General features: G+C 39.2%; 1 protein-coding gene across 3 annotated transcripts in view; it reads left to right on the top strand.

Moving 5' to 3' along the window:
- Hsd17b2 (hydroxysteroid 17-beta dehydrogenase 2) overlaps positions 1 to 12,845 on the top strand; it is a 73,895-nt gene that overhangs the window by 54,738 nt on the left and 6,312 nt on the right. For all 3 annotated transcript variants that reach the window (XM_004842787.4, XM_004842786.4, XM_087203583.1), the window contains one exon: positions 6,911 to 7,048. In XM_004842787.4, coding sequence (XP_004842844.1) covers positions 6,911 to 7,048 — 138 coding nt within the window. The remainder of the gene's footprint in view (positions 1 to 6,910; positions 7,049 to 12,845) is intronic.

Raw genomic sequence — 12,845 nt, 5'->3', positions numbered from 1 at the left:
TGTGGAGCTATCTCCTACACCAGTGCTTCTCCAACACACCAATGTGTGAGTGATCCTATTAATATGTAGAACCTGAATTAGTTGATCTAGGTGGAGCCTAAGATTCTGTATCTCTATTTCTAGCTTCTAAGTGAGGCCAGTGCTACTCATCCCTGGCCCACACTTCCAAGCATTAGCTGCATGAAAATCATAAGGAAGGGGCTTCTAAAAACATACTTGCTGGAAATCAAAACCACAATAAGGTATCACATCCACTAAGATGGGTATACAAAACAAAGCAAAACAGAAAACAATGCAAGTTGGGGAAGATGTGGCAAATCAAAACCCCCTACCCTGCTGATGGGAATATAAATGATGTAGCTCTGTGGAAAATATTTGATACTTCCTCAATAAGTCAAACAGAGAATTACTACGTGGTCTATCAATTCTACTTCTAGGTATTCATCCAAGAGAATAGAAAACAGGTGTTCAAAGTAAAACTTGTATGTGGATGTGCACAGCAGCATTATTCATAATAGCCAATGGTGGAAACAACCCAGGTATCCATCAGTGGATCCTTGGGTAAATAAAATGTGGCATATCCACACACTGGCATATTTTTCAGGCTCAAAAAGGAAGGAAGTACTGATTCATGCTACAATGCAGTTGGATCTGAAAAACATTTTGCTCAGTGAGAGAAGCCAGGCACAAAAGGACATGTATTGTATGATTCCACTTATATGAAATATACAGAATAAGCAAATCCATCAAGTCAGAAAGCAGAATTGGTGGTTACCAGGGGAGTGGTGGCTTAATGAGTATGGAGTGATGAAAATATTCTGGAACTAGATAGAGGTGATGGTTGCACAACACTGAATATGATAAATGCCACTGAATTGTACCTTTTAAAATGGTTAAGGTGGTGAACGTTATATATATTTTACTATAGTAAAAACTTCTTTGGGCTCTACCTCCAGAATTTCTGACTGAATGGGTATAGAGTGGGACATGAAGATTTGCATTTCTAACAGATTCCCAGGTGCTGCTGCTGGTTCTCACTCATATTTTGAGTAGCGAGGTCCTAGACTTTAATTTAGATACCGAGCAGCTTGCCACAGCCTCAGAAATTGTCAGGTTACAAGTAAACCATCCAATGCTGATTTGAGTTTCTGCTAAGCATGCCTAGTGGAAATTTGCAAACCTGCTTCTCCTGCGTCATGAGATTGGTTTGGATTCTTTAGCTTGGAAAAATACAATAGAGGAATAAACATTACTGCTTGAGTTGACCGGTGTCCTTGAGGAGGTAGGAATTGGTTTAGAGACCTCATGTTATTCTCCTGAGACAAGGTCATGCTAGTCTTGACTTTGAAAGATATTGGTGAATGAGTAAGCCATTGTGGGTGTAGGACTTTGGTACCTTTTCTCCACAGCTTCAGGCTGAAAGGCCAAGATACTTCTTTTTTTTTTTTTTTTTTTTTGTGGTACTGGGAATCAAACTTGGGTTCTTGTGCTGGTGAGGCAGGCTGGAACCACTCAGCTAAATCCGCAGCCCAGGCCAAGATATTTCTGCCCCTCACCCCCCACTGTGTTGATAGAGTACTTATTCACAGAGCCCTTTCTCTCTCATAATTCATATGTGGCCACATGTTATCTTCAGGTTATAAAAAGAAGAATCTTCATGTAGGTGTTGATTATTATTACTGTAAGGAGCTTCTGAGGTCTTGTGTTATCTCAAAAGACATCAAGATCTTTAGCTGGCAGATCCTTAGGAAACATTACTAAGTGGCATATACCACACCAATAGTCAGGTCAGAGCTTGTTCTTGGACAAAGAGAGTCTCCGTAGGTCTTTTTAATTTCCAAAATGATAACTTGAAGTGCCTCATTTTTAGCCTAGCAACAACAATAAATCACTCTGTAGAGGAAAGACAAGATAATGACCACTAGCATGATCAACAGTGAATGCTGGATTTATTTACTTGCTACATAGCAGACACAGGCAGGAAATAAAGCCATTGAGTGGCTGGTTCACTGAGGCAGAAGAGGCAGGAGTGGGTGGGAGTGTTCACAGTGCATCTTTGAAGTCGTGGTAGGGAGTTTGCCATGCTGTGTATGGTTGGTTAAATCCAGGTGCTGTTGTTGATTGGATGCATTAATCTGCTCAAGTTGCTATAGGAGAATAAGTATAGACTAAGTGGTTTAAACAACAGAAAGGTATTTTCTCACAGTTCTGGAGGCTGAAAGTCCCAGATCAAGGTGTCAGAACAGTTTCTGGGGAAGATTTTCTTTACAGTTTGTAGATGACCACTTTCTATGTTCTCACATAGTCTTTTCTTGGACATGGCAAGGGAATGGGAGGGAAGGGAAGAGAGAGGGAGAAGAGAGGGAAGAAGAAGAGAGGGAGGGAGAGGGAAAAAGGGAGGGAGGGAGGAGAGAGAGAGAGAGAGAGAGCACAAAAGGGGGCTGAACACCTCCTTTTATAATGAACCCAATCCCAAGATAATGGCATTAATCATTTACTCTGTCTTCCTAGCCTGGTCACCTCTCAGCAGGCCCGGCCTCCCAACACTGTTAAGTTGAAGAGGAAGCTTCCAATGCAGGTTTTTGGGGGGACACATTGAAGCCAAAAACTTATATTATCCACAAGGCAGAGCATCAATGTGAAAACACATGTTCAAAAATATGTGGCACCCCCCAATGTAATATTTTAATATTAGTATTCAAAAGAATGACTTGAATTGGTTTTAATGGTTTGAAATGCAGATTCTTGTTCAGTAGGTCCAGGACTAATCCTAATAATCCACATAGTAAACAAGCTCTGCCAGAGATTCTAAAGCAGATGCACTTATTACTCTAAGAAACAGTGAACATATGGAGCCTTTTGGGCTGCTAAGATGGTATTGTGAATAACTTGAGTAGCTCCAATAACAGGAAGTCTTTACATAGAGCTTACTTTGTGCCAGGCTTTATGCTAATATATTAATTCATTTAAATTTCACAACACCCCTAAGATGCATGTACTATCATTACTCTTAATTTACATTTTAAGAGGCAGGGCCCATAAACATAAAGTGACTCTTCTGAGAACAGGTGGCTAACAAATAGCAGAGCTGGGACTTGCACACAGACGGAATTGGCTCCAGAATCCAAGTCTTAATGGCTGCCCTCTGCTAACCCGTCCTCTGACTGATGATCTCCATCATCTATAAAAATCACGAAGAAGTGAAAACTCGGTTCAATCCCATAAACTATGGTTGCCACACAACCAACTGTGTGATTTCCAACAAATTGTTTTAACTACTTTGGCCTTTCTCACCAATAAAATGAAATAGTTATATTTCACATGTGACGATTTTGTGAAACTAAGAATCACGTAAAGAAAATCCAGCTGGTCATCTGTAGCAAGAAGGGAGCCAGTTTAATGAGAGCCTGTTGATGCCAGATGCTGTATTGAAATTGCATCACTTAAGCCTTTGAGCCCTTTGTTTCAAAGTGACTGGGTCCAATCTCATATTAAATTAAACCAAAAATAGAAGAAGAATTCACCAGTTTACCAGTTAGTTGGCTGAGACCAGATTTGAAGATAAAGTCTTAATTTTCCTGACCTCTAATCCTCTTGTCTCCTTCAATTCCCTCCTCCCCTCTTATGTACCTTGTGATTTTTTTCTGCTTATCTTATTGTGCTTTAGCAAAAGTGACCCTGTGAGAGCTCCAGTCTTTCATCAATAATGGTGTGACAATACATTTAAGTACCCAGAAATAAATAATAAAACTATCCCTTCTCCATCATTTATATCAGTTTCCAGTCAAGATTGTGGCTCAGTGTGGGTTGTATGCCCACCTCAAGCCAGTTTTTGTGCCTAGATGATGACGTATTATGATTGGCCAATGGCCTTCTTAATAAGAAGGATGGAACTATTGATTGGCAGTGCTCTTAGTGTGACAGGGGGATGAGAATGGGTGTGTCTTAAGAGCTTTACTAGTTATGTAAGAATAGTGATTATAATTGATGTGAGCTATTCTAGGTATATGTACTTCATTACTCATCTTCATATTTTAATTGAAAATTTTATTGAGATAATTGTAGATTTACCTAAAATTGTAAGGAATAAGAGAGATCTTGTGTATCCTTTACCTAATGTATCCCAAAGTTAAGACTGCACAAAACTGTAGTACATGGGATATTGACTTTGATATAGTTTACTAATCTTATCACATTTCCCATCTTTTACTTCTGTTTGTGCATATGTGTCTGCGTGCATATGTGTGTTTGTGTATGCCTACTTACAATTTTATCATCTTATATTATTTTAAATTAATTAGTATAGTTAAAAATGTACCAATAAATGTAATTAATTAAAAAAAGAGACTTGGGCAGGGAAAAAAGAATCAATTGAAAAATGCCATAGCAAGGAGAATGAAGGTGCACGTAGGTACAAAGCCCATGATTGGCTTGGTGAGAATCACCAAAGGATGAGAAGGCTGGTAGAACCAGGACACATGGAAAGATAAAACCAGAAAAACTTGGACTTCTTCCACAGCTGAACAGTTGTGCAAATGTCCTGATAAATGGCCAAATAAATACCCACAAAGTCCTCCCTGTCTATGCAGAGATACCTGTGGTTTCTCGAAGTACAGTGCTGCTTCCTTTTTAGCTTTAAAACAAGTGAGATACAATGAACACACATGAAACTGCTCGTATTTAACATAAACAGTTTGGTAAGTTTAGACATATGTTCATACTCATAACACCATCACCACAACCAAGGCAGTGTGCAGGTCCATCTTCCACAGAAGCTTCCTTGTTTCTCTTTTGAATCCCTTCCTCTTTTTCTTCCCCATATCCTGTATTAGTCAGCTTGGGCTGCTGTTAGGTTTTAGACCATTTTAGAATGTTCCCCCAAAGCCTCATGCACTTGGAGGCAGGGCTTTTGGAAGGTGATTATATCATGGGGCCGTCATAGTTGATTTGCTCTTAGGAGGTAGAGCCTGGCTAGAAGCAGGTCAATCTGGGGCATGACCTGGAAGGGTGTCTCTCTCTCTCTTCTACTCTTTCCCTTTCTCTCTGCTTCCTGACTGCTGTGACTTGAGCAGCTTCTCCTCTGCCAGACCCTGGCATCGCACCATTCCTGTCTTGGAACTGGCCATCTATGGACTGAATCCTCTAAAAATCCTGAGTCAAAATAAACCTCTCCTCCTTTACATTGTGGGTGTTGGGTATTTTGCCCCAGCAACAAGAGAAGCCGCCCTAACAAAATACCATATACCGGATGGTTTATAAGCAGAAACTTATGTCTCACAGTTTTGGAGGCTGGAAGTGTGAGATCAGGATGCCAGCCTGTCGGGGTTTCGTGAGGGCCCCTTCCCTTGCTTGTAGATGACTGCCTTCTTACTGTGTTCTCACATGGTGGAGAGAGACAGTGAGTAATCTGACCTGTGTCTCAGAAAGGCACTAAGCCTGTCACAAAGGCTCCACCTTATGATTTAACCTCATCCCAAAGGCATAATCCCCAAATATCATCAATTGGGAGTTAGGTCTCCGACATAGGAATTTTGGGAGACACAATTCGGTGCACCGATCTCCAACTTTGCAGGTGATCACTAATCTGCTTCTCTCACTAAATATTAGTTTGGATTTTCTAGAATCCTTCATAAATGAAATCATAACAAAGAATATGTATACTTTTTTGTTTAGTTCTTTCATTTGCCATTGCAATTTTGAGCCATCCACGTTGATACATATATCAATTCATTCCTTTTCATGGCTGAGTGATGTTCCATCCTATGGTTGTAACACAGTTCCTCCATTCACCCAGTGGATGCTTCTTTGACCAGGGAAATCTTTAGCAAGACAGGGATCCCTGATGTCCAGGTCCATTACTCCTGGATGCCTATGAGGTCTTCAGTGCTGTCAGCCCTCACCATTTTCTCTTTCACAACACCTTTGTCTTCCCACCTGGAATGCACATGGATTCATTTTCTAGTGCTGCTATGATAAACTGAGTGGTTTAAAACAATGGAAATTCATTCTTTCATGGTTCTGGAGGTGAGAGGTCTAAATCAAGATGTTAGCAGACTGTGCCCTTTCAAAATCTCTAGAAGAAGATCTGTCCCTGTTTATTCCACTTTCTTGTGGCTTTAGTTGTTTCTTCAGTTGTGGCACCAAAACTCCAGTTTTTGCTTCTTCTTCACATAGCTTTTTCTCCTGTTTCTATTTTTATCTTCTCTTTTGATGTCTCTTACAAGGACAGTCATCATTAGAGTTAGGGCCCATCACAGTCCAGAATGATCTTACCTAGCTATTACTTCCTAATTACATCTTCCTGGACTTTATTACAAACAGATCAGTCCCATTTTCTGGATTCTTTTGATTCCAACTTGTATGGCTCCTTCTTTCTAGCTGGTCCAGTGACAATTTCAATAGCTCCTAAGCTAAATGTGATTCAGGTGGGATAAAGAATATCTGTTCCAGCCCAAGCTAAGTTCCTTTTCATACCTTCTTAGAGATGCCCCCTACTTCCCCATGGTGTATTCCTCCTTGCAGCAGTCACTAAACCCAATTTATTCAAATATGTGCTATAGGGAATTGAATAGTGAATCCCTCAAACATATGTCACCCGGAACTTCAGAATGAAGGTTGGCCAAGGGAAGGTGAACAGGTGCTGTTTATTCCACCACAATCACATCTCACTTAAAAGTTGGGCAAGACTTTGGTTAGTCATTGTACCAGCTGTGATGGACAGGCCAAGAGTGGTGGCTGCAAGTGATACACAATAGCAGTGATGATGGCTATAAAGGGACCATGCCTGCTTTTGTCTGCTTTGGTCACCACTCAAACCAGTTACTGGCATGCAGTTTGGTGGAGGTTAAATATTTATTGAATAAACGAAAACATCAGATTTGATTTTTTTCTTTCATTTATTTTCCCACAGGAGTGGTCCCATTGCCAAAGTTCGCAGCTTACAACTCAACGAAGGCAGCTCTGACTATGTTTTCTTCAATTATGAGGCAAGAACTTTCTGCATGGGGAGTAAAAGTCTCTGTGGTCCAGCCTGGAGGCTTCCGAACAAGTAGGTATCTGAGCCTAATATCCACCATACTCATCCTGGAAAAATCCTGCAGTTCCCCTTGTTCTGAGAGAGCACAGATTGAGCTCCTCAGGGTTGTCAAAGATGGACAGTCAGTGATCAGTTAAAGGAGTGAAAACAGATTTTACTCAGTCAATATTAAGAGCTGAGCTCCATTGCAATGTGTGCAGAGCTAATTTAGGCTTTTTAAAGGAAGAGGGCAGAGTGGAAAGAGTAGGGCCTAATAGAGTCAGACAAAAGGGAAGTACACAGGCTTGATTAGCGTGAATGTGAGGCCAGGATTCCACTGTATTGCTGGGAACAGAGGCCTTATCCTTCTGGATGATTCCATCTCAAAGGAGTGGCACTCAGTGGTTGAGGGAGATGCAAGATCGATCTATCTATCTATCTATCTATCTATCTATCTATCTATGTATCTATCTATCTATCCATCTAAAGAATTTTTGAGTAAATGCCCCCAGAAAGGAAGGCCAGGAGCCAATCACCGAGGTGTGTGGGATAGAACAAATGTGGGTTCTTATGACCCCCGTGAGCCTTCTCAGCTTGTATTTAATGAGGAGCTGATGTCATGCTAGGGACAGGGCCTGATGCTGCCAGAAGCTGTCCTAGAATGCGGTCAGGCCTTAGTGCAGGGTTGGGTGGGAGTTGTCATATGCCCTGTGTGTGCAGTCCACAGGTCTATCAAAGAGAGATTGAGATGGACGGGCTTCATCTAAAAATTGAGGGGCAAGTATGGGTGCTCCTCTGCCTCCTTCCTTGGAGGAGCTGAGTTGGCTCAAAAGTTGTAGCAAGCAGAGGCCATGATGGGTATAAACCCAGGTCCCCTGATGGTGACTCAGCAGGATATTTCACATTCCCTTCCTTAGTGGTTGAGTTTTATTTGACCTACAGGAACACAGCACAGAAATGGTCCCAGTTCTCATCATTAACAATAAAAAAAAGTTATTGGGAAAAGAACCCAAGGGTGCTCTACCACTCAACTATGTCCTATGCCCTTTTAATCTTGTTTTATTTTGAGACAGGGTCTCACTAAGTTGCCCTGGATGGCCTTGAGCCTTGATCTTCTTGGATCAGCTTTGTTGGCCCAGCTGGGATTATAGGCCTATGCCGTGACACCTAGCTTTCAAGGATTTTGATCATTTTTGCTGTGTCTTCCAAACTTCTCTTCCAATATATAATCTATGAGCCTTACATCACTTTGTTGATTTAGAGTTATTTTCATGTAAAAAGCCCAAGCTGATAATGCCAGGTAACATTTATTAGTCTCCCATTCCCATTGACCAAGATGGGTTTTGTTCTAGGTTCTTTGTATTTTGAAGACATTATTTCTCCCCTCCCTTCTGAACAACATGGCCCATCTCTCCTTGCCCTGGGAGATAGCCACCTTTGGCTTTTCGTTTCCTGAAATCTGAACTTTGGGCAAAGGCAGAGGACCTCAAGGATAAGTTCTTCATTCTGGGTCATCACACATTTAATTGGTAACTTTAATGAAAAAAGCATGTCTAATGAAAGGCCACAAACTTGGAGATATTGCTCACAGACTAAAAAATAAGCTTTAAAGGTTTGTATGTTAGCCCAAATGTACAAGATAAAATCTAAAGGAAATACTGAACTTTTGGTTTAAAGCACTTGGCAGCTGGGAACCTCACAGGGTAGTGGAGGATGCTCAAGATACATGGAGAATGTTATCATGGGAGGGAGGTGAAAGAAAGGGACATTGGCCACTCAGGTTTAGAGGCAGCACCAGCAGTAGAAATAGGGAAAAGATGAAGGTGTTTCCAACCTGGTGACTCTCATGGAGGGAGGAGAATTGAAGGGACTTGATGGAGAAGGGGAGTGGATCAAAGATGAAACCAAGAGTGGCAGATGGGAGGACTGGGATAGAAAGGGTATTAAAGAGAGGAAAAACAGCTGGGAGCCAGTGGAAGAGGAAAATGACAAACTAGATTTTGGAAACTGGCAGGAAGATCAAGGGTTTGGTGCACATCCCAAAGAAAACTTTCAATGCACACCCGCAAGACTCCATTTGAACAAGAGATCAACGCTGCTGTTAAGTTTTACTTCCAGAATTCAGTGTAATCACTATAGATAACATTTCTGGGGAGCTGCTCTTATTAGGCACTGGGCTACTCACTTGCCATTCATTGCTGGTGTAGTTGACTTATTTAAATGGATAACTGTAAAATATATTATAATATATTGTATATATGTGATTATGACACACAAACATAATTTAACAACTTATTATGCACACTTATATACTTAATACCCAGATCAAAAATAAAACATCACTAGTGCCCAGATGCCCCCATATGATTTTTTTCTGTCAAAACCCTCTCCCCTGCCCCAATAGTAGCCACTCCCATGTGTCATGTAATGATTATTAATTTGCTTTTCTTTACAGGGTTACATCTACTCATGCAATCCTAAACAATTCTGGTTTTCTAACTTTAAATGGGTTCAATATATGTGTATCCTTTGGTGTCTAGCTTCTTTCTCTAAACATTGTGCTTTTATAATTCATCTATGTTGTATGTAGCTATGGTTTAGTCATTTTCATTGTTGTGTGGTTCTCTATGAATATGCCATCATTTTTCTAATGTTGATGGAATATTTAGGTCACTTCTAGTTTGGAACAATTATGGACAGTGCAGGTATGGGGATTCTAGTGTGTGTGCTGTGTGTTTTGTGCCTATGAATTCTTCTATGACACATCTCAGAAGTGGAATGACTAGATCATAGACTTTACCTATCTCCAATTTGTCTCAATACCAAAGTATTGTTCCAATTTATACTTCCACTTTTTCTGCATTTAAAAATTTTGATAGGCACATGGTAATTGTATATAATTGTGGAGTACATAATGCAGTACATGCACACAATTATAATGAGCAAATCAGGACAGTTAGTTTGTTCATCCTCTTAGATATTTATCATTTCTTTCTTTCTTTGAGACCAGGTCTCACTACATTGCCCAATCTTGCCTCAAATTCACGACCCTTGTTGTCTCAGCCTCCCAGGTAGCTAGGATCACAGGTGCATGATTCCATGTCTGGCTTTATCATTTCTTTCTGCTGGGAAAATCTGAACTCTTCTTGTTCTTTATAAAATATGTGAGGAGTAGGTTTAATTGACATTATTCTCAGGTGAGGGCACATAGGTAAGATTGGTAGTATGCCCTAGGGTAGATGTCCCACACACCCAGATGGTGGGGAGTTAGAAACCCATGTGTAGTGCCTGGGTTCATCCTTTCATACCAGGCTGACACAGTTTAGAGTTGATATTTGATGAGGTTTCTGAAGGCAAGAGGTTAGAGAGCAGAGGGAAGAAAACTGAAGATTGGAAACTGATGCTTCATGTGTATATTTAATGGAAGATGGAGGCAAAGAAAAGAAGCTACCAAGAGACAGACAAGGAGCTTCTGAAGACATTCAAGGAAATGGATGAGATTTTGTTAGTGCCCCACAATAAAAATAGCTAACACACATTTCATGCTTAGCACACGTTAAGCACTTTATGTGCTTTATCTCATTTAATCCTCACCCCTGAAGTACACATCGTGATATTTCCACCTTGCACTGAGAAAACTGAGATTCAAAGAAGTTTAAGACTCTTCCCAAGCCAAACAGCAGACAAGAGGCAGAGATGGGATTTAGATCCAGGTCACGTTAGCAACTTCATTGTGTTTTGTGCCAAAGTGGTGGAGAATGGGTGGGTTGCTCAAAATGACAGATGGTAGTGTTTTTTTTTCCTTTAAGTTTATTGGTACATTTTAGGTATAAAATACAGTTATGTTCACCATTGGGATCTTGTACCATTACATGAGTATCTTGGTCCTTATTTTTTCCCCCTTCCCCTGCCCTCCCTTCACCCCCTCCACCCTTCCTTATTTGCAAAAACTTTGTTTCCATTTTTTTCTTTTCTCATATTTTTTCTTTTCCCTTCTTTCTTTTTCCTTACCCCTCCCACTTCCCCTGTTCCTTTAGACCTTTTCTTCCTATTACACAATATCAATTATACATTTTTTAAATTGCAATATCAAAATTTAGAGGACATTACCACAGGTTTTACAGAGTTTAAAAGGATATAGAAAGCATATTACAAAAGTCTTTCTTGAAATAAATTTGACAACTTCTAAGAAGTACCTTTGAAGACAAATTAATGAAACTGACTCTGGAGAAAATATAAAATTTGAAGAGCACCTATTAAAGAAAGTATATTCCTAACTTGAAAACCTACCTATATGACAACAACAGGCTCATATACATATTAACTGAGAAATTATATCAAACATTTAAAGTAGAAGAAAGAAGGAACACTTCTCCCCTCATTTTAGGAAATCATCATTGTGGTAATATTAAAACTGGATAAAGATAATAGAAGAAAAAAGTATGAAATAGATACAAATTAGTTTAACAAAACAAACTACTAGAAGTCAGATCTGGCAGTATGTAGAAAGTGGTTTTATTATAGGGATTGCAGTGTTGGTTCAGCATTGGAAGATCCACCCCTATAAGTAACATTTTAACAGAGGAAAGGAAAAAGCCATATGATCCTGTCAGTAGTTGCAGAAAAAGTATTGGACTAAATTCTACAGCTGTTCATGATAAAAGCTATCAGGAGACTAAAAGCAGAACAGAACCTTCTCAACCGATTAAAGACATGTGCTCCATACTTCCAGCGAGAATGCCTTATATGAATGCAGAAGATACAATGCTTTCTCCCTAAGGTAGGGAACAAGGGCAGATATGCCTACTCTTCATCTCTCCATTAAACTTTGAAACCTAGGCCCAAACCAAAATAGTCTGGCAATAAAAAGACACAATTAGGATAGGATTGGCAAGGTAGAAGTAAAATCCTTATGTGTAGATGAAATGCTCATGTACAGAGAAAATACTAAGAAATCTCCAGGAGCCCCTAGAACTTGTATTTGAATTTAGTACAATTAGAAAACACAAGGTATATATAAAAATTCAGGTCTATGTATACTTGATATAAATGAAGAATTGGATATTGAAATTTAAAAGGTATGTAGGAGTACAAAAGACCTAGAAAAATAAAAATTAAAAAAAAACAGTGTTGGAAGACATTTATTACCTAATTTTAAGACTCCCTCTAAAGCTATGGTAATCAAGGCAGTGTTGGCATAAGGAAAGACATAGAGATCAATGGAATAAAACAGAGAATCTAGAAATAGAACCACACATATATGGTCCACTGAGTTTTGAAAGATTATTTAACATTAACATTTTATAGAACATAAACTCAATTCAAGAGCAGAGGAAAAGATAGTATTTTCAGCAAATGGTACTAGAACACCTGGTATTGTATGTAAAAAATTAATATCAACACTTTATTTCCATACATAAAAATAACTTGAAAGGATCTATGAACCTAAATATGAAAGCCTAAAATTATAAAACTTTAAGGAGAAATTACAAGGGAAAATGTTCATCAATTTAGGGTAGGCAAGAATTTCCTAGGCTACAAAAAACATGATGTATAAAAGAAAAAAATTGATAAATGAGATTCCTTCTAAATTTAGAACTTTAAATGACATTGTTAAGAAAATGAAAAGTAGTCCTTAAACAGACCTTATTTACAATGCATATAACCTAAGACCAGAATATATAAAGAATTCTTACAGCTCATTAATAGACAACCCAATTAAAAAGTAGACATAAGAAGATAATAAAAAGCCAGTACAGATACATATTGACTTATCATTGTCATGACTTTTTCTTTTTGTTGAATTCTCCCCCTTTGCATTTAATTTCTT

The sequence above is a fragment of the Heterocephalus glaber genome, unplaced genomic scaffold (assembly GCF_053883595.1).
Source record: "Heterocephalus glaber isolate CG9 unplaced genomic scaffold, H.glaber_assembly_v1.0 deba00000071, whole genome shotgun sequence".
In the NCBI taxonomy this organism is placed as follows: domain Eukaryota; kingdom Metazoa; phylum Chordata; class Mammalia; order Rodentia; family Bathyergidae; genus Heterocephalus; species Heterocephalus glaber.
This window is presented reverse-complemented; position numbering and strand designations above follow the sequence as displayed.